Below are 26,671 nucleotides of genomic sequence, written 5' to 3' on the forward strand. Positions count from 1 at the left end.
GGTTCCTCAAAAAGTTGAAAATAGAGCTACCATACGATCCAGCAATTGCACTACTGGGTATTTACCCCAAAGATACAAATGTAGGGACCCGAAAGGGTACGTGCACCCCAATGCAGCAATGTCCACAATAGCCAAACTGTGGAAAGAGCCAAGATGTCCATCAACAGATGAATGGATAAAGAAGAGGTGGTATATATATACAATGGAATATTATGCAGCCATCAAAAGGAATGAGATCTTGCCATTTGCAATGATGTGGATGGAACTGGAGGGTATTATGCTGAGCGAAATAAGTCAAACAGAGAAAGACATGTATCATATGACCTCACTGATATGAGGAATTCTTATTCTCAGGAAACAAACTGAGGGTTGCTGGAGTGGGGAGTGGGGTGGGAGGGATGGGGTGACTGGTGATGGACACTGGGGAGGGTATGTGCTCTGGTAAGCGCTGTGAATTGTGCAAGACTGTTGAATCTCAGATCTGTACCTCTGAAACAAATAATGCAATATATGTTAAGAAAGAAAAAAAGAAGAAGAAGAATGTAGCAGGAGGGGAAGAATGAAGGGGGGGAAATCGGAGGGGGAGAAGAACCATGAGAGACAATGGACTCTGAAAAACAAACTGAGGGTTCTAGAGGGGAGGGGGGTGGGAGGATGGGTTAGCCTGGTGATGGGTATTGAGGAGGGCACGTTCTTCATGGAGCACTGGGTGTTATGCACAAACAATGAATCATGGAACACTATATCTAAAACTAATGATGTAATGTATGGGGATTAACATAACAATAAAAAAATTTAAAAAAAAAGAAGTGAATGCAAAGTGAAACTGACACAAGTAAAGGCAGCTCCTGTGTGTGAAGCGAGCAAGAGAGGGGTGGCTTGAAGGATGGTTAGTGGAACTGAAGATACCTCCCATAAAAATGCCAATGGGAAAGACCCCATAGAGAGGGAGAGATTGTAGATACAGAAGAGAAAGGATAATAATAATAGTAATGTAAGGTCCTTGAGAAGGCAGAGGATGTGGGAGTCAAAGTACAAATGAGTGAGTTACATATTTTTTAAGAGACAGAGTGTGAGAGAAAGTGCATGTGGGGGCGGGGAGGGGAGGGGCAGAGGGAGAAGGAGAGAGAATCTTAAGCAGGCTCCAAGCTCAGTGCAGAGCTTGACATGGGACTTGATCTCATGACCCTGAGATCATGACCTGGGCTGAAATCAAGAGTTGGATGCTTAACCGACTAAGCCACCCAGGTGCCCCTAATGAGTGATTAGTTTTAAGAACCAGATTCTTCCTGGTACATCAGGAGGGAAGGAAGAAGGATCTAATCCAGGGGGAGATATGCTTGTAGATTGGGAGGATGAACTTTTGTCAGGTGGCTTCCATTCTGTTTGTGAAATAAAAGGAGAGCTCATCCACAAGAGGGGGAAGAAGAGAAGTGGGAAATCTGAAAAGTGTAGAGGTCTGACATAGTCACTGAGAAGAGTAGGATTTCGGCTGGGAATACACCCTGTTGTGAGGTGTGCTACAACAAGCAGGTGAAGGAAAGCAAGAAAGAAAGCAGACGGTGATTTTGCTGGGATGACAAGTGAAAGGATGTTTATAGTTTGGGCAAGAGAAGGGGCTGATGGAAAAGTGATGGGTCAATGGGCCAAATATCCAGAGAGAATAGTGAGCAGATTGAAAAGAAAAGAGATAGCTGACTGATTTAAGCTGCTGCTTCAGGTGGTCACTTTGGAGGCACAACAGCTTCAAAACACAATACAATTCAGGACGTGAGGATACAGGCAGATGGCTGGGGTGAAGGGGAGAAACAGATGACTGCGCCTGTGAAGGTCACGGAGCACCTGTTACCCAGAACACCGTAAAAGTTACCCAAGATAGTAGGAGCTCCGGGTGTGGAAAGGGAGACACTGAACCTGGTGGTAAAATCTTCAATGACTAAGGAATGACCAGGTGGCCAGAAGACCACAGCAGCAAAAGAGAACTCTTTAATTCCAAGCAGATAAAAGCTTAACCGATCATAAACTATCATAAATGATTAAAGTTGTTAAAAGCTCTAGCTCTGGAGGGGCCCCTGGCTGGCTAAGTGGGTTAAGCATCTGCCTTTGGCTTAGGTCATAATCTCAAGGTCCTGGGATGGAGCCCCAAGTCAGCCTTCCTGCTCAGCGGGGAGTCTGCTTCTCCCTCTCCCTCTCCCTCTGCCCCTCCCCCTGCTCGTGCTCATGCTCTGGAGTAAGCAGACTGTGGCAAATTCTGGGCCCGCCCTCTTACTAGCTAAATCAGTCTGGGACTTTGGATGCATTGCTTAACTTCTCTGTTTTATCATCTACTGTAAGAACAGTACAGGCGCCTATGTCATGGGGTCACTGTGCTTAACAAGTACCTGGCACAGAGGGAGCACTAGATAGATAATGGTAGATAATGATAGATAACGATAGATAATGATAGATAACTATTCTGAAAAAAATTAATTTTTCAATGAGATACATGAAGTAGCATGCTCAGAGTTGAATCTGCAGCACCCTCCTGGCAAGGGCGTGCTACCTTTCAGGACTGCTCTGTGTAGGAACTGCAGCCCCACTGGTATTTTTCCTGTCCTGATTTCCATCTGTCCCATTTCCTTACTTGCTTTATTTTTTTTTTTTAAGATTTTATTTATTTATTTGAGAGAGACAGAATGAGAGACAGAGAGCACGAGAGGGAAGAGGGTCAGAGGGAGAAGCAGACTCCCTGCCGAGCAGGGAGCCCGATGCGGGACTCGATCCCGGGACTCCAGGATCATGACCTGAGCCGAAGGCAGTCGCTCAACCACCTGAGCCACCCAGGCGCCCTCCTTACTTGCTTTAGTTTTTATTCTACTTTTATGTTTCTTGTTCTTTGGAAACAAGGCCCAATATTTTTAAAAAATGCTCATAGAAAAACTTGAAATTACTTACCTCTTTTTTCATCACTTTGTCAAGACTGCCAGGAAGTCTCATAGTAGAAATAACTTAACGTTGTAAGCCTGAGACATGCTGTTTCACAAGACCTGTGCTCAAGGTTGGCCCTTGGTGGGCATCTAGAACTTGGATTTGGGGTTAGGGGTTAACGTCGCCTAACTGATAAAAATGGCCAAATTATTTGGACAAACAAAGTGCTTTATGCTGAATACCTGCCTTCCTTCTACGAGTCTGGAATTCTGGTATATGCCATGCCTATGTGATCAGCCCCTAGTACAAATTTTGAGTGCTGAGTTTCTAATGAGCTTGTCTGGTAGCATTTCATAGTTGTCCCAATTTATTGCTGGGAGAGTTAAGTGTGACTTCACTGGGCAAAGCCTCCGGGAGCTTATGCCTGGTTTCTCCTGGACCTCTGCTTCCCTCTTTCCTTTTCCCCTTGTTGATTTTGCTTTGTATCCTTTTGCTGTAATAAATCCTAGCCATGAGTATCAAGAGTATGACAATATGCTGAGTCCCGAGAGTCACTCTTCCTAGTGAATCTTAGAACCTGGGGTTCTTGGGGAGCCCCGACACATGAATTTTTGTCTTAGCTGATAACATCAGCGCCCAACTGTTAAACGTTCTGAATGTGTCCTCATGTCTATTATAGGTTTGACATACAAGTCCAGTTTCGTTTTCCATGTCAGACTTCTCAGGAAAAAGACATGAAGAAAAGCCACATAAATAGTACTTCTCTTCCTCAAAAGTCTTACAGTATATTCCTTCTGTGCCATCCTGAGCACTGTGATTGAGAACATGAACTTTACAGGTTTGAATCCTGGCCCTGCTGTGTATCAGGTGGGCAAACTAGTATGTCTGGCCTCAGTTTCTTCATCTGTAAAATTAGAATAATAATAGTATCTATCTCAAAGGGAGTTGCAGCAGTTGAATGAGTTCTATATCCTTAGAACAACACATGGCATATAGTACTGCATGTGTTGTTATTCCCTCACATTTAAACTCCAGATTTTTATTCTTTGGTGGTTTAAATTGTATTGATATTATTACCTCTCTATATTAGACCTGTTAGATTTTCTAAAACAAGACTTTTAAAAAAAATGTAAGCTACAAATCATAAAAACTAAACTACAAAAGACAGAAACGTTTTGGTCTCAAAATGATAAAATTGAAATTAAATCTTGGGAATAAACCCTACTTTAACATAAAACGTTCTTTTAATAAATAAGAATGAAATATAAAACAAAAACTGCCCCTTTTGAATAGGCTTTTTTTCCTAAAGATTTATTTATTTTAGAGAGGAGAGAGAGAATGCATGAGCAGGGGGAGGGGCAGAGGGAGAGGGAGAAAGAGAATCCCAAGCAGACTCTGCACTGAGCACGGAGCCCGACATGGGGCTCAATCTCACGGCCCTGAGATCATGACCTGAGCCGAAATAAAGAGTCAGACACTTAACCTACTGAACCACTCAGGCACACACCCTCCCGAGGAGTCTTTTTGAGAATGACCTAAACATGTAGTCTCGTTCCCAAAATATTCCAAAGAGAGGAGTGATAGGACAAAAGGTGAAACCATAGCCAGAGCAACTTTAGCGCAAGAAGATGATCATGTAAAATAACAACAGAGTCCCCAGTGTCAAAGTCAGGCAACTGTTTTTTTCCTGCCTGTAACTATTTTTATAATCCATTTGCTAATATCCATTTTACAAGATAGCCTATCCCTCCCCCACCACCAACATTTAAAAATTATCTGGTGTGTTATGACTGAATTATAAAGTATGCACTCACTGCCAGACTTAAGTGGTTCAGTAGTGTTCCAGGTTCTTGGGAAAGAAAAGAAGAAGGATCCAGGTAGAGAGAGACCATCATCCAGCCACACCTATAAAATCCCTGTCTTATTCCAAGCCTGATCCTAAGCAACCACCATGCAACCAGAAAGTGAGATGAATTATATAAAGGTTCAAATTTGAGATTATTAGTTATTCAGCAAAGAGGAATAATGACATGTGCTAAGTTCATAGTAATAAATAATGCATTGTTAACTTCTATTTTTTGGGTGCCTGCGACTTTGACCTCAAACCTGCCAGAATTTGAGAGCCACTGATGACAAGGGACCTTGTGTCCTTTTAGAACCACACTCCCTTGGGGCTGGTCTCCTCTATCTAGATGGCTGAGACCATCACAGGGACAAGTGCTTGCATAGATAACAGACCACTGGCCACACAAAAAATTAGCAGAATACTGGAATGTAGGCCAAGAAGAGTGGCTGTTGAGGCTCAATTTACATGGCATATTATGATTGGCATTCCGCTGAAAACAAGCTAAATTAAACCTATTCATTTTATCTCTCCATTAACATACGTTCCAAGAAAAGATTATACCAGATGAAATATCTCTTTTCTAGGGAAGACGTCAAATTTCCAAAGCATTTTGAACACTGAATAAATTCAGACTCACCATTGCAAATGTGCTGACAGTTGGTTTCTTTTCTTTCTCCTCATCTTTTTTACTGAAAAACAGCAACAAGATTACACAAAACCTTTAAAATTATGTAAATTTTTAAATTACCGTATTAACATAAATCCTACATTTAATAATAGGACAAAGAAACATGTCTATATTATTCCATAAAAATATACATTAATAGTATGATCCCATTTACGAAGTTTAAAAATATTTACATGTATCTTAGAAATCTGTGAATGTGATTATCACTGGGTATAAGATTTCTTTCAAAATATTTTCTTCTTTGTACCTTTGGTATTTCCTAATTTTCTATGATGAATACACAGACATACAACTTTTGCAATTATTAAACAATAATACTGGGGTGCCTGAGTGGCTCAGATGGTTAAGCATTTGCCTTTGGCTCAGGTCATAATCTCGGGGTCCTGGAATCAAGCCTCATGTTGGGCTGCCTGCTCAGTAGGGAGTCTGCTTCTCTCTCTCCCTCTGCCCCACCCCCCTGCTTGTGCTCTTTCTTTCAAAAGAATAAAACCTTTAAAAATAATAATAATAAAAGAGAGCTTCCTGTTTTTATTCTACAGACAGTCCCTGATTTACAATGGTTTGACTTTAGGATGGTAAGAAAGTGTTATGCATTCAATAGAAACTATACTTCCAGTATGGAAGTTGGATGTTTTCCCTGGGCTAGCAATATGCACACAGTACTGTCTAGTGAGGCTGGGCAGAAGCAGTGACCTACAGCTCCCAGTCAGCCATGAGATCATAAGGGTAAGCAACCCATACACTCAAAACCATGCTGTACCCATAGAACCACGCTGTTTCTCAGTACAGTATTCAATAAATTACATGAGATATTCAGTACTTTATTATAAAACAGGCTTTGCGTTAGATGATTTTGCCCAACTATAGGCTAATGTAAATATTCTGAGCATGTTTAGGGTAGGCTAGGCTAAACTATGATGTTCAGTAGGTTAGGTGTATTAAAGGCATTTTCAGCTTACGATATTTTTAACTCACAATGGGGTTATGGGGAAATACCCTATGGTAAGTTAAGGAAGACCTGTAATTACAAAATCATTCATGTTCTCCAGAGTTAATTCTCTTAATTATCATCTAAGTAATTCTAGCAGTAGATATTCTATCTACATACTACCTACATATTATCCTTAATCATTCTATGAATGGAGAGTAGTGGCAATCAGATACTGGGGATAAACTAACCTAAGAAGAAAGGTAATTAAATCATTCTCTATGAGCCAATCTAATTCTGAAAGGATGTCTGGAGCCCTAAATGTATCATTATGGCAATAAATTCCAATCTAGAAAAGCTATAATCAAAAAAGATGGTCTGTAAACTATCAGAAAGCTGTCCTCAGGAATAAGAAGGCTAATTATTATTTTGAGTCCAGATTCAAATGACTCTAGCTATAAACTGTTTTCCACTCTGTGTGACGGCCACCTAGAGCATGCAAGCAAACTGACCAAAAGCAGCCTCTGCATCTTTATTTTCATATGTACAAATGAAAGACTATTCCAGAGAAGAATCACATTATTTTTATACAGATTTTCAAGTTCAAAACTAAATTCATCTTTGTCTTTGTTCTTTACGCTAAGCGAGGTCAAAGAATTGAAGAGACTTCTAAAGGAAAAAAAATCCACAGCTTACCCCATACTTGGCTTTAAAGTGATGTTAGACGGACATGAAAACACACAAAATACACAAACATAGCTCTTCAGAATTGGTCCCACCCTATTCCCACTAAAGCATGGTTTCAGTATCTCTGGAACCAGGATGAGAGGAAAAAAGCAGTCACACATAATTGAATTTTAGCTCCAAGCCTTTTATTTATTTTTTCATTCTCTAAAACTGCTCCTACTCTGGAAATTTTATAATATTTCAAATACTGGCTAAGTAAACACTTCCCAAACACAATCTCATTTAATCTTATCTCGATCTCTATGAGGCAGGCACATTTTTGTCCTTCTGTCAGAGCTGAGAAAACTGCAGGTGAACAGAGTTCACGAACTTGTCCAAGGTCACACAGCTGGAACAAAGCCAAGTTTGAAAGGAAAAGCCTATTCCCTAAACACTAAGCTATTATTCAGTACAACCTCAGACTTCTAAGATAATGCATTATATAGAAATGCATTTCCACATTGATCTCTCATCCCTACTAGATCATTAATTTATCCTCATCAGCTTGAAACACAGGACTTACAAAAGGCAAGTCGCTTATCAGACCTTTAGAAATACATATATTCCAAATGATACTATCATCTGAGTATTATATATATATTAGCAAAGCCACATGCTTCTTTATAATTCCAATTTAGAACATATAGTTAAAAAAAAAACAACTCATAGAACAAGAGATCAGATTTGTGGTTATCAGAAGCTGAGAAGGGCTGGCTACTAGAGGAATTTGAGCCAAAGGTACAAAGATAAGGCAGTCCCAGGGGTGTAATGTACAACATGATGAGTACAGTTAACAGTGCTGTACGATACATATGAAAGTTGTTATGAAAATAGATCCTAAGAGTTCTCATCACAAGCAGAAAAAAATTTTTTTTGCTTTTTCTTTTTATTGTATGTGTATGAGATGATAGATGTTAACTAAACATAGTGTGATAATCATTTCACAATATGTATAAGTCACTCCATTATGCTGTATACCTTAAATTTACATAGTGCTGTATGTCAATTATACCTCAGTAAGACTAGGGAAAATATATATAGTTGTACTAAGAACAGATTTAAATCAGTGATGATGAGGACAGCTTAATAAGAATTACTTACCTAAAAAAACAATTTTTTGTTTAAAAGAAGTCTGTAGGCATGGTAAGAATCAATAATAAAATGAAGGTATGAGCAGGCTCCAACGAATTTCTTTACCATTTCTTTCCACATACCCTCAGTACTTCTTACTACGATATCCCTAAGTGTTTGTGTATTAAGGACATAGTTCTTTAAGGTATCAAACAAAACAAACAACCTAAAAACAAAAAGGGCAATATCTCCCTTCCACTATACGGAGTCTTTTTGTGTATATGAAAATTTTCATTATGAAAACTTTCAAATAGAAAAATTGAAAGAACACTAATAATGACTACCCACACAAAATTCACCTAGATTCAACAACTGTTAACATTTTGACCCTATGTTCTTTATCTATGTAAGTATACAATATCATTGTTAATATTTTGCTGAGTCATTTGAAAGTAAGTTGCAAACTTTCATGGCACTTCACATTTTCCTACCATTTTCACATTTCAGAAAACTAATAGCAATTTTTATATCAACTAATATCCAACCTACTTTCAAATTTCCCAAGAATGTTTTCTATAGGTTTTTCCTTTTTTGATTTTGAACTTAGATGTAATCAAGGTTTACACATTATATGGTTTTGTCTCTTCAGTCTCTTTTTTCAATCCAGACGTCCTTCTGCCCCTCCACCCACACTGACTTTTTGTAGTAACAAGATGTCTTGTAGACTGTCCTGCATCTTGGATATGTCAGTGTCAAGCTGAGTCCAAATTGAGATGTGCAGTAGTATAAAATGCTCAGCCGATCTGAGGACTTGGTATGAAAAAGAGAATGTAAACTGTATCATTAATAATTCTGATTACATATGGAAATAAGATTTTAAATATTCTGGCTTCTTTAGAATATACTTTCAAAATTAATTTCACTTGTTTTGTACTTTTTTTAATGTTACTACTAGAAAATTAAAAATTACAAATGGGGCTCACATTGTATTTCTATTGGACAGCATCAGTCTAGAAGCTTGATAGGATTCAGACTAAACGTTTTTGCAAACATACTTCCCAGGTGGTGTCATGTCACTAACACAGGACTCCACCATGAGTGATGCCAGGTCTGATCACTTGGTTAAGATTGCTAACTGCAAAAATCTCTCCAGTGAAAATCCCCACTTCCTTTTTTCCTAGCAAAAATCTGGGATAATTCTTAGATACAACTTTTCTTTGAATGGTTTAAGATCCATAACAATCCTTGCCTGAATCAATGATAACAACGCAGGTTCCAATACGATAGCATTTTTCTATAAAAAAAAATACTCCTTTATTCTCCCTACCTCTTCCCACCTTTTTTGTTTTCCTCGTTTCAGAATTGTATTAAAGATTCATGGACTATACTCTATACAGTATTTCACAGTCAAGCACAGTGATGCCAGCTCTTGTGCTCTTTTTGAACAACAAGATAGTCCAAGCTCATTTTGTATCTGCCCCCAATCCCAACATCCATGGTTGTAATTAGCCACTTCTCCATGGACTACAGATTCCATTTAGTGAGGAATGGTATTCAGAAACCAAGATCTGACAATAAGTGTACTCACTGCTACTGTCCCCTTCGGTGGATAGAAAGTGAACTATTTAAAAAATCATGAGTGCATACTGAAGTCCGGTTCAAATTTAATATTATTTTTAAAAACTTATTTGATGTCCCTATTTGTATTAACATTATTTTTAAAAACTTATTTGATGTCCCTATTTGTATTTTTCTTTTACACGGAAAAGCTTGGTTCCTAATAATATTAATATACTTACATCATTTTTTAATTTTTATTACAATTTACAATAAGAATGAACCTATTGAGCGAAGTTTAAAATTTCCTGTATGGACACTGCACTGTGATCAAAATTTGCTTACCATTTCCCTTTGTGGTTCCATTACCAATAATTTCACACAATGCTAGTAGCGTCCTTGGTACTGTAGTTTTCTCTTTCCAGAATGTCTTCTACACGGTCAGATAGTCATTGCCTTTTTTTTTTTTTTTTTTTAACACCTACATGTGGTTTTGGCCTTCTGTCCCATCTGCCATGCCACAAACATGCAGTGTTTCTATGTCCAGAATGTTTGTTTCACCAGAAGCAAGAGACTGGACCGCGGAGCACAGCGCAAGCAGCCCATGTCCCGGGACGTGGGCGATCAACAGCGCTCATAAAGCAGAAAGTTCCTAAACCACAGAGAAGGATGTAAGAGCACTGGCGTGTGGGGGGCAGTAAGCCTGAGGAAGAAGCTCACCAAGGCCGTGGGAATGTGTAAACGCTGTCCTCCACTCAGCCAGTGAACTTCTGCCGAAAAACCACTTGCGTTTAAGGTTAAAAATACCGTCTTCATTTACTTCGGAGCTGGAGACTAGAAATACATCACCCAAATTTCTCAAGCCACTTAAAGTATGAAAGTGAAACAAACTGGCTACCTTTTTTTGCCCATTTTCAAGAAGTTCTTCTCTGCTCTTCCATTACGGCCTCCTTCAAGATCCATCGTGACCTGAGGAGAAACCACAGGCCATCGATCAGATGGGGAACCCGCAGGATATGGAGGTGACGCTCCACGCGGGCCGCGGGAGGGCGGCGGCCCATCCTGGACTTTGGCCGCCGCCTGTGCGGCTCTGGGTCCCGGCTCCTCTCGGGGCGGTGATGCTTGCCCCGGGCACCTGCCGCCCGCTCCGAGAGCCGCTCTCCGCACCGCGCCGGCTCTACGCGTCCCGGGCAGCATAACCCAGTGCGCGCGTGGCGAGCGCGAAGACTGTGGGCTGGGGTGCTCCAGGAGCTCCCCGGGGGACTGGCCAAGAGGAGTCTCCCCCTCCCTCCCCTCCGAAGCCCTTCTCCCACAGGGACCAAGCTCAGGAAATTGGGGAGCCCGACCCTTCCTGCGAACTTGTCCCCATCTAGCCCTCAGCTTCGCGCTCCCCTACCTCGGGCTTTCCCTCAGAACATCCACCAAGATGAGAATTTTGGAAGAAGAGAGTCTGACTTTAAAGGAAAGACCCGGCGGACGCGAACAGCGGACCCGGCTTCTTAGAGCCAGGAGGAGCCGCTGCTCGAATGCGCCCTGGTTTCCTGCGTCCCTGGGAGTGAGAGGAGAGGGCACAGCCCACACCCTGGCGCTCCTGTGCCCAGCCAATCAGCCTCACCACTTCCGCGTGCTCCCGGCCCTGCTCGCCTGAATGCTGATTACAAGACAAGTTTCCAAACAGGTTGGATTTTTTTTATGTTATGTTAATCACCATACAGTACATCATTAGTTTTTGATGTAGTGTTCCATGATTCATTGCGTATTAACACCCAGTGCTCCATGCAGAACGGGCCCTCTTTAATACCCATCTCCAGGCTAACTCATCCTCCCACACCCCTCCCCTCTAGAACCCTCAGTTTGTTTTTCAGAGTCCATCCTCTCTCATGGTTCGATTTCACTGGAAATTAACGAATATAAGGATTTCCATGGATATGGAGCGTTATGTAGATATGTAGAGACACGACTCTATAAATGTTAAGTGTCCCCCATGATTCAGCTGATACGCATTTCTCTCCTGGCTCTTCTACTGAGGAGCAACAGAAAGGAGAAGACATTCCTGCTGCAGGACTTGCTCCTCAGTGGAAGAGCCAGGAGAGAAATGCGTATCAGCTGAATATGCATATCAGCTGAATATCAGCATATCAACAGAAAGGAGAGGACATTCCTGCTGCAGGACGTTCTCTCCTGTTGTTCCTCAGTGGAAGAGCCAGGAGAGAAATGCATATCAGCTGAATCATGGGGGACAGTTAACATTTATAGAGTCGTGTCTCTACATATCTACATAACGCTCCATATCCATGGAAATCCTTATATTCGTTAATTTCCAGTGAAACCCAATTGTTTCCATGCGTCTCCAGTAGGTAAGAGAAATTTTCTTTGCCATTGCATCTAATACAGTTGATAAAACAATCTCTGACCTCGCCCATTCTGTAGTTAACTCAAGTTAAACTTTCCTTTCTAGCAGCACCTGTAAAAAAAGCCAGGCAAAAATTTTCTGCAAGTGTTTCTTCAGTATGTTTGGCAGTTTCTGAGGTGTAGCTGTTCATCTTTTATTTGAAGATAAATGGAAGGAAATAGGGAGATTTTTAAGTATGTAAATGGAAATGGACATTTCAGGGTAAAAATTATATTCAAAAGTATGTGACCTTTACAGATTGTAGCCATCAGATCAATGCCCACGTTTTCCCCAAGGCATTTCTAAACTCATACTTTAATTCGGCTTATTTAAAAAAAAGGATCATGTACCTTAACATATTATTTTAGTTGTAATCTAATTCCATATTTACTGCTACCATTTACTATTTTTTCTTGTCCACTGTTTTTTCACGTTGATGAAAAGTAAGTGCAATCTTCACAGTAAAAATTCATAAGGCAGTGTTAACTCACATCAGAGCTTTTCTTCTTATAAACCTAGGGGAAATAGATGTTTTTGTCACCTTTAGTCTTCATTCTCTCACCTACACCTGAGCCTCTCAGCTAGCTGCAAAAGTTTAAAAGAAGAAAAACCTTTTATTTATTTTACTGCATAGTGTACTTTCCCTACTTTCTTTAAGAAAATCATACCTCAAAGCTCTAATTTTCTTTCCATCTTTTATTCCAAATATTCCACGCCATACTCTGGTTTCTGTTTAGATTGTATAAATCTTTCACCTTTTACCAAATATCCTCTACCTTGATTTTTTTTTTTTTTCTTAGCCATACTGTCAAGTTTCTTTACAAGCTATAAGTTAGATTTTCTAACAGGCCACTAATTTTCTCTATGTTGTAATTGGATATGCGTGTGAACAGCACGGGTTCACTGGTTAAAGGTCTATCACCAACCCTATGGTCCACCTGGGGCAAATATATAAAGCTTTCACCTTTGTCACATCCATTTTTAATCTGATTCATGACTCTGCTCTCTGTTTCCACTGTTGTTTTCCTTTGTCCCAGCTTTAGCTTATGTGGTCTTGTTATATTTTATGTATCCATGTAAATGGCCTTAAATCCTCCCTAAAATAATGCAGGATATTTTTTTAAGTATAATATTATGGTAATACTATGCCTACAGGCTTGAGCTTCAAGTGAAAACCTCTATCAAGAACATAAGTAGTTTAAGGATTAGAATAGCCCAGAGAGTATTTTTTTAATTTTTTAATTTTTAATTTAAAAAAAATTTAAATTTAAATTCAATTTAGTTAACTAAATTGAATTTAAATTTAAAAGAATTTTTTTTCATTTTAAATGTACTATTAGTTTTAGGAGTAGAATTTAGTGATTCATCAGTTGCATATAACAGTGCCCATTACATCAAGTACCCTCCTTAATGCCCATCACCCAGTTACCCCATCCCCCCACAGCCTCCCCTCCAGCAACCCTCAGTTTGTTCCCTGTAGTTAAGAGTCTCTTATGGTTTGCCTCCCTCTCTGTTTTCATCTTATTTTATTTTTCCTTTCCTTCCCTTACGTTCATCTGTCTTGTTTCTTAAATTCCACATGATTGAAATTATATGGTATTTGTCTTTCTCTGACTTATTTCGCTCAGCATAATACACACTAGTTCCATCCATGTTGTTGCAAATGGCAAGATTTCATTCCTTTTGATGGCTGAGTAATATTCAGTTATATATATATATTTATATATATCATATCTTCTTTATCCATTCCTCTGTTGATGGACATCTGTAGCCCAGAGAGTTTTTAACAAAGCTCTATTTTTCTATTATATATATATCTTTGAGTTTTTTCACTCCACTACCATGAAAATACGGATATAAAATATGACGGACGTAAAACAATGGACTATTCTAACTACTTCTAAACCACAGTCTTGACTTCTTTAAAGATTTTGACTCCTGGCAGGCATTTCTGCCCACCACTCCTGGTAATATCAAACAGCTGAACTTGGCAGTTCCTTCTTGAGCTTCATTAATTTCCAGTGAAACCCAAGTCTTCCCTCACACACCTTCAAACAAGCAGCTACTTTTCTTTTTAGAAGTGTGCTTCCCCATAATTCTGCACCTTCCTGTCCTCCACCGGCATGCAGTCCTTTCCCCAGCTTGTCTCTGCTCTCCCAACACTCAACATTTGTGTCCCTGCACACACCTGTGGGATTAATAATACTAGCTAACGTATACTAAGCACTGGCCATGTACCAGGAACTGCCCAGGCACTTGAAAGAGATGAACTCGTGGGATCCTCACAAGAATCCTAATCCTGTGAAGTAGGGACTATTATTTGTTGCTCCCATTTTATAGGGAAGAAACTGAGGTTTACATTAGCAGCTGACCCAGGACCTCAGAGTAGTCCAGCCCTCCTAATTACACTCTTAACTCTACCCTGCCGAACGCTATTATAGTGCACTCCACTCTACTGGCTTTTTGGGCCCCATGAAACATTTTCGTTTATGACGCCGTCTTAGAAAACCTGCAATGGCTCCCTACCACCCCCTGTATCATATCTCAGAGTCTCCACGTAGCTTTGAAAGACAGCAACACATCAGCTCTGTGACCATCTTCATCTACCTCACCTCTTTCTATTCTCTCCCTTACCCCCAGTACATAATACACATTTGTTCCATTTCAGCCTCAGACGATTGGCTCTTTTCCTTCATTCTAAGTGGGAATCTTTCCACATGTAAATCTATAACTAAATTGATTTACAACAATTTCCATCCTCGGTGTCTGACTCCACTAAACAATTGGGGATTTAGAGTCAGGAAAACAGATTCAATACCCATTTCTGCTGTTCTTGCTGCCTAAGTTTGAACGGGTTACTTAACTTTTCTGTCCTTCAGTTACGTCTTTGGTGGAGAGGGGGTAGTAATGGTACTGTATATTGTCATTGAAAGATTAGGCCATCTGTGCATTTAAAAGGCTAGTACAGTGCCTGAAACAGCCCCAAATACTCACCAATTGCTATGAATTAGTAATAATACCCCTTCTCAATTGATTTTTGCCTTTCCTTGGCACTCTTCAGCACCCATGTATGTAGCTACATTTATTTACTCTCTATTACTTTCTGTAGAGTAATAGAGAAAGGAAATCCAGGTGTGAATCCCATTGCACACCTTCATTGCCACTCCCCCCAGCATCTGTCACCATGAATATTGAATACTGCACTAACTTCAGAACTGGTCTACTTCTACCTTCACTCCTAAAAGTCTTACTCCACCCTCTCCCCCACAGAGTCTACTGTTAAGACTAAGTCAAGTCAAATTCTGACACTAGCCCATGGTTTCCTCTCGTACTCAGAGTAAAATCCAAAATACTTCCTGTGGCCTGTAAGTCCTGTGTGGTCTGGCCCCCTCTCGCTTCTAATCTCATCTCCTATTACTCTTCCCTCATTCTGTTCCAGTCTCATTGGCCTCTGTTCTTTGTGGGTTTTTTTTAAAGATTTATTTATGTATTTGAGAGAGAGAGAGAAAGAGTATGTGTGTGCTTGCAAGCCAGTGGGAGGAGGAGCAGAGGGAGAGGGAGAGGGGAAGCCAGCCCCTCACTGAGTGCAGGGCCCCAGGGGGCTGATCCCACAACCCCGAGATCATGACCTGAGAAGAAACCAAGAGTGGGAGGCTTAACCGACTGAGCCACTCAGGTGTCTCTCATCTGCCTCTGTTCTTTTTTTTTTTTTCAAAGACTTTATTTGTTTGAGAGAGTGCGAGCAGGGGGAGGGACAGAGGGAAAGGAAGAGGCAGACTTGCCGCTGAGAGGGAGCCCAAAGAAAGGCTAGATCCCAGGCCCCTGGGATCATGACCCCTAGGATCATGACCTGAGCCAAAGGCAGCTGCTTAACCAACTGAGCCATCTAGGCGCCCCTCATCAGCCTCTGTTCTTTGAACATGCAAGCATGCTCCCACCTCAGGGCATTTGCACTTACCAATACGTCTGCCGTAAACTCTCTTCCCCTAAGACAGCTATATAGCATGACTCATTTCCTCGTTTTTTTCAGGTCTTTACTCAAATGTCACGCTATTTTGCTTGAAGCACCTAGAAAGTGTCTGGCACATGGTAAATGCTCATGAAAGATATGTTAAATAAATGAATGAAAAAAATGAATGAGCCACTTGACTCAGGAACATGTGGACTAAGTCTACAATTATATAAAAGCTTTTGATTCTAAGATAGAACATTGTTTTTAAATTGTATGCTTCTTAAAATGTTTCTAATTATTGGAAAATAATTATGCTTATTGGAATGTTTCTTCATAGATCTGGGCTTCAGTTCAGTCAACATTTCTTCCACAAACATTTACTGAGCGCCTGCTGTATGCCAAACATTGTGCTGATTATAGTGACGGATGACTTAAACATTATATTCTGCCTTTGGGGAGAGTGTAGATTATTTTATTTGTAGATGTTTGGCTGGCCCAGATGGGCTGGGATTGTGTGTTTTACTTGTTTGTTTGAATAGCAGTCAGTATAGTGCTTCTCTAAGGGTGGAGGTTCTATAAAAATTATCATCAGGCTAGTTGCCTTGTTTTCTTTGAAACTGTTTGCCATCCAAGTAACATGAACCTCTTTGGAAACATACCTTTCTACCCTCCCTCAAGCAAACGAGTATGCAGAGATCTACCAAACAACTCAATCTTACAAGTTAAGAGTACTTGCCATGTTAAGTCCCATAAGCAGTGAGTTTCTCCTGGTGCGTTAAAAGATTAGATGTTAGATGTGGAAGGCCTACCAGTGTTTTAGCTACTCTCATTAGTTCTCCTTACCTCCCAGCCTGTTAAACAATGCACAAATAAATCTTAGTTCTAATTCCTTCCTTTTTAGTTTCTGCAAGTGTGTTGCAAAAAATTGTTTATATTTCTTAAATGTGAAATTTTCAAAAGCTTAACATTCTGCCTGAATAGAAAATCCATTACATGTGTTTCTACAAATCAACAAACATTGAGTAAAAATGTACTGTGAAGGAAGTGCAGGCTCTCTGGTTGTATTTTCAGATAAATATTTGTATCTTAGCTCCTTCAGCCCTTTATTATTTTCCCAAGCTTCTCTTAAAATTTGTCTTTTATGCTTTCACCTACTTTCTCTTCTTCTCCTAAGAAGGGAATTCTTAATTCTTCAGAAGTTTATTCCCATCCCTCTTTTGTTATAAATCTTGTGTGTTTCTCTCCCTGATCTCCAATAATTCATGTCCTCTATTTCTCCTGGCTCCCCTATTTCGCCAATCTGAGTCTGAATTGAAGATTCAATATTGTGAAAGAAGAAATACAAGTTCATATCAATGAACTTAATTGACCTGAGTCAGAGAAAGAACATACCTGAAATTTCCAGTCCAAAGATCAAGACAAATGACTCAGTTGTAGCAATAACAATAAAGGGTGAACATATTCTCCATCCATTTGGGTGCAATTGCTTTTTATGTATGAAAAACACATGACTGTCTTAATGACAAGGGACACTGAATGCCTGTATGTGAACTCACATTGGATTATCTCAGATAGCTTCTATGCACATGTGCACTTAAAAAAACAAAAACAAGGGCACCTGGGTGGCTCAGTTGGTTAAGCATCTGAGTCAAGTCACGGTCTCAGGGTCGTAAGATCAAGCCCCACGTCAGGCTCTGCACTGGGCCTGGAAGCTGCTTAAGATTCTCCCTCCCTCTCCCTTTGTCCCCACCCCACCCCCACTGCTCTAAAAACAAAAGCAAAGAAGCAAAAAGCTAGACACTTAACAGACTCTATTCATCTCCAAAGAGGTTATTTCTGGTAATATCATTTAGCCAAAGCTGCAACATTGAAATAGTGACCAGGTGATAATAAATTGACTTAAAAATAAATTATTGAGTCATGCTTCAGTCAATGGCAAATAGAAGCCTGAATTTTAACCCTCTATGAACCCCTCTCTGTCTATACCAGCCAGAAGTGATTTCTCCCCCTCCCTAATCCAGCTGTTCATTATCTGTAGCTCTTATTTGATATTTATCATTAATGTCATTTATGATTGGGACTTTTAAAATAATTTAGTAGTACAGCAACTTACACAAAATAAATGCTTGTTGAAAATATTAAGTGTTGTGAGTCTGATGTCAGAGACAGTTTTACAGGATTTAGACCAGCAGGCTAACTGCCCAGGTTACCATTAAGGTCCTTTGAAAATTCTATAGTCTCTACCAGCCTTACAACTGAGTCATTGTTCTCTCTTAAAATTAATCTACCATAATAGCACAAGAAGAGGTGTTTTTTTTTTTTTTTTAATGAATAACAGAATTAATGGGAGAGAGGAAAAAGGAGTAGGATGAAGGGAAAGGTAAGAATGAAGGGAGGCTCAGGAGGGTTTGAATTCCAACTTCATCATTTATCAGGTGAGTGGCTTTGGACAAGTTACTCAGCCTCTCAAAACCTTGACTTCTCCCTCCTGAAAAGGGAGACAATAAGAGAATCCACCTAGGTTTGTGTAAGAAGTAAGACTTGAAAAGTGTTTGGTATTGCGTAAATAGGATTTTTACTCAGATATCCTAACAAAGATGATCCAGGAACTACCAAGACAAGAGTAAAAATTAAGAACTCAAGAGCAAAAGCGTCGTGACTAGAAAAGGCTAGCGATGGGCGTAAAAGAAAACAATTATATGGAAATAATTATAAGTAATTGTTTTAAATAAAGCTTAAAAAGAACATAAAAATTATATTGAAGAAATTCAAATTTAAAGGCAGCAACTAACCAAATAGCTATTCATTATAAATATCACAATGAGTTAATATTCTTAATATAGTAAGAGCTCATATAAATTGATAAGAAAATTCAAAGGCTGAAATAGAACTGGGCAAAAGACGCAAAAAGGCAATTTGCGCGAAAAAGGCATCAGCACACTGGTGAAAAAAGAGCGATGGAGTGAAATGTTCACACTAACTATAAAAAAATGCAAATTAAAACAGCAAAGACTTTTTGAAAAGATGAGACTATTAAGTGTTCACGAAAGTGAAGTAAAATAGGTAGGAAGTGAAAATTGTAAAAATGAATAAAGAAACAATGTGGCAGCATATATCTTAATATGTCCGACTCAATTCAGTTTTAGGAAATCTGTCCTAAAGAAATAATCCAAAGTACAGAAAAAAATCAGGCAGAAGGATGTTCATTGCTGCTTTATTTGATAACAGTGTAAAATGAGAAGTGACCTAAGTACATAACTACATGTGAGTGGTTGAATAAATTATGATATGTTCACTTAAAGAAAGTATAATATAAAATGTGCTCACAAAGAATTTATAATGACATTCAAAAATACTTATGTTAATATTCAAGGAAAAGGGCAGGGGAAAATTGCAACAGCATGATATTAACTGTGTAAAGCAAATCAGTTGCTGTAATACTAGAAATATATGAAAATGTGAAGAATGGTTTTTTGTGGTTTTTTTAAATGATGGAAGTTACGTCAGTTTTTTTCCTTTATACTTTTCTGTTTTTCCAATTTTCTATATTAAAACAAATTAGCAAAAGGAAAAAGAGAGAGAGAGGGAAGCAAACCAAGAAACAGACTCTTAACTGTAGAGAACAAACTGATGTTACCAGAGGGAAGGGGGTGGGAGGATGGGGGAAATAAACGATGGGGATGAAGGAGTGCACTTGTGATGAGCACCAGGTGTTATATGGAAGGGTTGAATCACTATATTGTACACCTGAAACTCATATTACACTATACGGTAACTAGAATTTATTTTTTAATAAGATTATTTATTTGAGAGAGAACTTGAGCAGGGAAGAGGAGCAGGGGGAGAAGGAGACTCCCCACTGAGCTGAGCCCAGAGCCTCATGCGGCTCAATCCCAGGACCCTGAGATCATGACCTGAGCCAAAGGCAGATGCTTAACTGACTGAGCCACCCAGGCGCCCCCTATGTTAACTAGAATTTACATAAAAAAATGAAAGTATATTATTTTTACAATGGATAAACAATTAAATGAAATATTGTGTAAAGCTTGTGGATGGGGGTAAGGAAGTGGGTCCAGGATCCCAGTTCTTGTCATCCATCTCTCAGTGGAGTTTGCTGTTTATTAGGGAGCAAACAGCAAATACTATGCGGCAGACACTCTGCTAGATGCTGATGATATAAAGATAAACGGGCACAATGTCTGTCAAGGTGTGTGTGTGTGTATATGTGTGTGTATGTGTGTGTGTGTATTTTCAGGGGTGAAAACTATTACTGTAATTTTAGTGTACAGGGCAATTTACAGTAATAGTTTTGTTTTTGTTTTTTTACAAACAAAACTGAACTTTCACATCTAAAATGATCACTGTCCTTTTCAATGTCAACACCCAAGGAAGCTATGAACCAATTTAATGATGCCTGCCAAGAAATAAAGTCGTTTGAGCTTTTTAAAAATTTGTCTTCACAATCTGCAGAAATATGTTTTGAATGTCCTCAAAGTAACAAATTCTGTAATTTACTGATAAATTTAAGCTTTAGAAACAAGAGACAATCTAGCATTGCAGCAAAGAACGTGGGCTTTACCATTACAGTTTGAGTTTAAGTTCTGGTCATTTGACATTGAACCATCAATTTATTCTCAGGGCAAGTGAAATTCCTCAATTGTAAAATGAGATCGTGAATGTAGAGCAGTTCGCTTAGTACCCGGATGTGTAAGTTTTGAACGTTTACTTCTATTGTTCTCTTCATTATTGTTATTATTAGACTAGTAAGGGACTTACTTGAGAGAGGTTTCAGTTGAAAAATGAAATATTGCTATCAGGGAATGAGCCCAATTTTCTTGTGTGCTTGGTAAATTTGTTCTAAAGATTCTTCCTAAAGGGAAATTCTTTTGCAGTTCAATACTTATATCGTTAGATCAATCCTGGTATATAGTATCTATTTAATCATTGTCTTACTTAACAGCCAAACCTTTTGCCCTCACACATCAGCACTGAGGAATTCCTAACATAAAAATAATAACATGTCCTTAAATGGTTTTTGAATTTGCAGAGTTCATAAAAAAAAGTCATTTCCTTTTTTGGTTTTTTAATTGTTTTATGATTCATTGACTTTGAACTTGTCTAATCTGAAATGAACTCTCTCCTGGGAACAAGGTCAAATCAGTTCAATGAGCTGATGTTCACTCATTTTTTTTTAAGGTTTGTATTATTTCACATCTACTTAAAATACACTTCCATATGTAAGGCACATTTTGCTAATAGACCAATGTATGGTTGGTTAGATCTGCTTTTACAGTTATAACCTAAGTTAAGGAATGTTTTATTTTAAATTTATATTGGGAATTCACTCAATCATTCATTCAACACTAGTATTTGAGCACCTGCTGTATGTCATGTGCTATTTTAGGTTGGCATGTAGCCATGAACAAAGCAAACAAAAAATCCCTGCCCGGGTAGATCTTATATTTGATGATGGGGGTAGGCAGATTGGCAAAAGCATAAAACAAAATAAGTGATTTAGTATGTTAAAATGTGGACAGTGCTACGGGGAAAACAGATCAGAAGGAGACCAGGTGTACCTGTCAAGGAAAGATCACAGTTTTAAGTAGGATGACCTCATTTGAGCCAAGACAGGCTAGAAATGAGGAAAGATGTGAGTAAGGAGTTAAACTCTTGGAAATCCTTGAATATTAACACTTAAAATTATTTCTGTAAAATGGTTTCTATTGTAGAGTAATTCTCATGCTCCAGTGTTTCTAGATTCATGGATATTAAGGTTTATAAGAGAAAGTAGAGGTCACTGCATGAAGTTCCTTCATTATACCAAGTCTCTAAAATGCTATGAAACTGCGGTGCCTGGGTGGCTCAGTCGGTTAAGCACTGGACTCTCGTTTTCGGCTCAGGTCATGATCCCAGGGTCCCAGGATAGAGTCCCGCATCCGGCTCCCTGCTCAGTGGAGAGCCTGGTCTCCCTTTCCCTCTGCTGCTCCCCCTGCTTGTGCACTCATTCTCTCTCTCTCTCTCTCTCAAATAAATAAATAAAATCTTAAAAAAATAATAAAAATAAAAAATAAAATGCTAAGACACTTGACCAAGGCCACACAATCAGTTAGAAAAAGGATCGAGCCAACAACATAGGTTTTCTGACACTGAGTTTGCTGTTCTTTTAACGTATTGAGAGGGGATTCTGATGGTGAGGATTTCAGATTGGTTAGTATGGGATACACGTTAGGGGAACAGGTACATTCATATTCTCTGGCTGTTTTACTTCATATTTGAGTAAAGTTTCTCTCATTTTGATTTTGTTTTTGCCTTTGATCAATCAGAGTAGTCTGTTTTAAATTACCATCCTTCAGGACCCAGGAGAAGGGCTATCAGTTCCAGAGTGCATTCTATTTATTTGCCTTAATGGTGTCTGCAGTCCAATTATGTAAAATTTTGGGCCTGAGGTTTATTCTATTGTTCAAAACTTAGAAAAAGATGAAAAAAATATCACTCATTACAAGTTGCATTTTTGTTGCAACTACTAATAAGAGGATCTATGAAAATACCTTCAGTATTAACACATAAATTGAGGGGATGATGCTAACCACAATAACGTAAAAAAATCGTAAAACTTTTATTGTGTGACCTTTTCATGATATGCTGATGAAATCTGATTCTTATCTTTTAATTTCCCTTGCATTAGTCCTTCCCAATGAGGTATTCTATAATTCTGCCAAATATTTGACTGTCCTGTCTCTGTTGCGTGATATGGCATGGCATGACATTGTGGTTATTGTGTTCCTTCTAATTGGCCATTCATATTACAGTGCTTTTTTCTGGGAACTGATAATAGAGTTTGCAATTAATATTCTGCTATCATTTCTAGCTTTGTGCCTTTTATTTTACTGATTACTATGCATTTATGCATTAAAATCAAATAGTGCTCACCCAAGCCAACTATAATTTCATCATATGGCAAAGGCAAACCTTCTTACTATTCTGTAATCAAGTTTTCCTCATCCCCAGTCATCTTTGTTACCATTAAAGATAGTAAATTCTAAAGCTCATTCTGTGGAAATTGCCACCTGGGTGGCTCAACAGGTCTCATGTTGAGCACTAAACTTTTGATCCTGTCCCCAAGTTGGTTTCTCTTTCAGTGAGCACATCTCAATACGCAACATTTACTTTGTGTCAGAAACCTGGGGGTGGACAGGAGTCATCCTTGGAACCCCTTTTCCCTGCTTTCTCTGTCCAGTTCCTGAATCCAACTTCTTCTCAATAGTGACAATAACCTTGTCCGAACCACTATAACCACTATTCTTTCTTACTTGGGCCACTATCAGAGCTTCCTAACTAGTTTCTCCAATTCCATTCTAGATCCCTTCTAATCCACTCCCCACACAGCAGCCAAAACAACTTATAAAAATGCACATATGACCATGTTACACCCCCAGGTAAGACTGGCAATGGTTTCCCATTGCCCTCAGTTTCTATTGTGAAGGCCCTCCATGATCTGGCTTTTGCTCATCTCTCTAGACTCAGGCTACTTCTCTCTTTGCTCCTTCAGGATCCAGCCATGCGGCCTTCTGGCAACTCCTTGGAGCTTTGCTGTGCCCTGTGTTCCTACTGCCTGGACTCCTGACACAGTCTTTCTGTACCCTCTCCTACCCTCCCAATTGCCCAACATGTGTTTGCATGAACACACACACACACACACACACACACATCTCATCACCTCGCTGATGTTCATTCATTCTTCTGGCTTAGTGTAAAAATCACTTCCTCAAGGAAATGTTCCCTATGCTTCCTGATTAGATTTGGGCCCCCTGATAGTAGTTCATCAAGTATCTTATATTTCTCTCACATCACAATCGCAACTTCCGCTCATTACAAAATGTGTCTTTCCCATTCCGATGTGAGCTCTATAAGCACAATTTATCTCTGCTTTGTTCTTCTGTTTCCCAGCAAATAAAGCACAGTGTGCACTCCATAAATATTTGTTTGAATGAAGGAATGACTAAATTAATATCATTGCTAGCTCCCCTCATTTCCCCCTCATTATATCCTACTGGGTACCCTTGTTTTTCAATCTTCATTCCACATTTGTAGAACAATATTACAAGGTCTTAGCTGGCAAACAACATGACTACTCTCATTTGTCATCCTCAGAAAGAGCCCCATCTCTTGAGACTAGGAAGAAAGTAACACATTAGTATTTTTTTAAAAAATTGGCTAGAGCATGTCTGAAATTCTTGGATCTATGGAGATTTGCTTTTTGGGCTTAGGTACATGTTGAATTAATTATACTTGGAAATGCTAATACTTCCTTAATATTTGTTATTAGATTTGGACATCTTCCATCTTCAGGGTTTGAAGTAGTATGTAAGTTTTGTGGATAGAAACTAAGTGACATGTACACACCTTTTATAACTAAATGATGTTCTATAAACAAATACATCTCAAATATCAATTGCATGGTATCTGAGTATTACCTCTTAGATGATGCTTAAAACAGATTGTTTTAGCATTTCTATAAGCTCTGAAAGATAAGATATTCACTGACCACCTGACTACAGAAAATCAGCTAGAAAGGCAATGTTCTCATTTCATTGAGTGTAGAATAGCTCGTCATTAACTTTCCTTTTAAGAAATCATAGTAACTCTTATATACCTTGAGAAAAGGTCTATGCTTCTGGCCGAAGTTTTCTTTCTTACACACCATGTTTAGGACAGTGATAACAGTGATAATATTCACTGAATACTGTATTATGTGAAGCCATTATCTTCCATCAACTCATTATTAAAAATTATGGGCTTACGGAATGTCAGAATGTGGAGGGGAAAAAAGATTTTAAAACATATGCATTCATACTTTCCCATTCTATGTCTTTCCTCATTATCCCAATTATTCCCAATTTCTCAGACACTTCCCTTGCCTCCTTTAAAGGAAATAACTGCATAAATCCTGTAACCCTCTTGATGGAGAAGACTTTAGAAAGAAGAGGGGCTTTGTTCTTTTGTAAAGTTTAACTTTTAATTTATATCCTGATTTGAACTGCCTCATCAGAACAGATAAGGCAAATTTTCATAAAGTTTAATTGTAAGATTGAGGTTCTTGGAGTAGAATTTTCTCACTGCCACATAGATTGAAAACTCCTTTATGCTTTCTTACAAACACTGCCCTGACCCTAGTATTGTGGATGAAGGACTTTAGGAAGGATACCTTGATCAAACTGACATTTAGATCCACTAGGGATTAACTCTCCAGGATTTTGCTTCTTAAACACCCTTTCTTTAAATTGTAGAAGAAAACATTTAAAAACCACAAAACCATTAAAGTAGGATACTGGTGTTTCTTCACCATCCTAGAGTCATCATACATGATACTCTTTTAGTCTACTCTTTCAGTCAAGAAGACATGAAGGAATACATGGAATTGTACAAATCAAACATCTAGACTAAGGTTCCATGCCATTACTCCCAGGCCATTACTCCCAGTATTAAAAACTGTTCCCACACACACTCCACTCACAGAGACTCTGACGACACCTTTCTGGATTTAATTACCGATCTTCCCATGTCCCAAGGCTATCTATCCTGAGTGCCATGTCATCCAGAAACTAACTCTGAAAATAACTCATCAAATCATTCAAATATACTCCAGCTTATTAGTTTTATTAGGCCTAATTTTACCTTTGAGAAGCTTGAAAATACATAACAATCATTAGTTCAGGTTGGCTTGAAGTCTTCACGAGCTCAAATTGCTTTCCTTGGCACCTTGATGAAGACCATTTTAAGTTCTCCTTCCAACAACAAAACAATGCACCTCGAATATTTATCCTCTCAAACTGATGTAGTTACATTTCGTATTAACTTATGTGGTCTACTTAGGGGAAAAAAATCAAACATGGAAATATGGGTTCTCAAAAAAAAAAAAAAAGATGTCCTTAAGTAGTACACTAGCTGTCTGAAAAATTTAAATTCTGTTTCTTAAACATGTAATGTTCTGAACCTGAGGAAGCATGGAGAGGTGGTTAAATATATGGATTCTAGAATTCAAATTTCTTTCTGGGATCCTGGATGCAAATTTCTGTTCTGCCACTCACTCACTGTGTGGTATTATACAGCCTTTTAATTTCATCGAATCTTCATTTCCCTTTCTTTATAATGAATATAATCATAGCCCTGCTTGTGTCAGGATTGTGTGAAAAAACACCTGATTTATAGCTCAAAAAATATTAGTCATTATTTTTATTTCCTTCCTTCAAACGCATTAGGAGCTCCTTTGAGGGAAAGGACTAACTCATTTCTCTTTGTATCCAGAGTGCTCAGTACAATTGCTCAATAAATATTTGTCAAATGTTGTTGTTACAGGATTCTTAGATCTCCGGGAACATCTGCAACATTCTATTAAAAAATGTTAAAATAATGTATTTCCTTTGGGATCAGATTACCAGGGCATAGTATGTGGTGGCAAAGAGCAAGGAACTCCTTCCAATACTGGTCAAATCTTGATCATACCAGAATATCTAAAAACCTTCCAAATTATGTAATTTTCTTCAATAAAGGTAATTCATTATATGCATAACTATACATGATTAATGTATACCTCTGTAACATAT

General features: G+C 38.8%; 1 protein-coding gene across 3 annotated transcripts in view; it reads right to left on the bottom strand.

Moving 5' to 3' along the window:
* ABCB1 (ATP binding cassette subfamily B member 1) overlaps nucleotides 1-11,387 on the bottom strand; it is a 118,960-nt gene extending 107,573 nt beyond the window's left edge. The window contains exons 1-3 of one of the 3 annotated variants that reach the window (XM_078059206.1): nucleotides 11,339-11,387; nucleotides 10,622-10,692; nucleotides 5,391-5,442 (exon numbers count right to left, since the gene is read on the bottom strand). In XM_078059206.1, the coding sequence (XP_077915332.1) occupies nucleotides 5,391-5,442; nucleotides 10,622-10,686 (117 nt within the window). In that variant the 5' untranslated portion in view covers nucleotides 10,687-10,692; nucleotides 11,339-11,387. Of the gene's footprint in view, nucleotides 1-5,390; nucleotides 5,443-10,068; nucleotides 10,154-10,621; nucleotides 10,693-11,119; nucleotides 11,294-11,338 lie in introns of those variants that run through there. The other 2 variants (XM_078059205.1, XM_078059207.1) reach the window with 2 other exon arrangements.
* Between the last annotated feature and the right edge of the window lie 15,284 nt (nucleotides 11,388-26,671).

Source organism: Halichoerus grypus, chromosome 12, assembly GCF_964656455.1.
Source record: "Halichoerus grypus chromosome 12, mHalGry1.hap1.1, whole genome shotgun sequence".
NCBI classification, from domain to species: Eukaryota; Metazoa; Chordata; class Mammalia; order Carnivora; family Phocidae; genus Halichoerus; species Halichoerus grypus.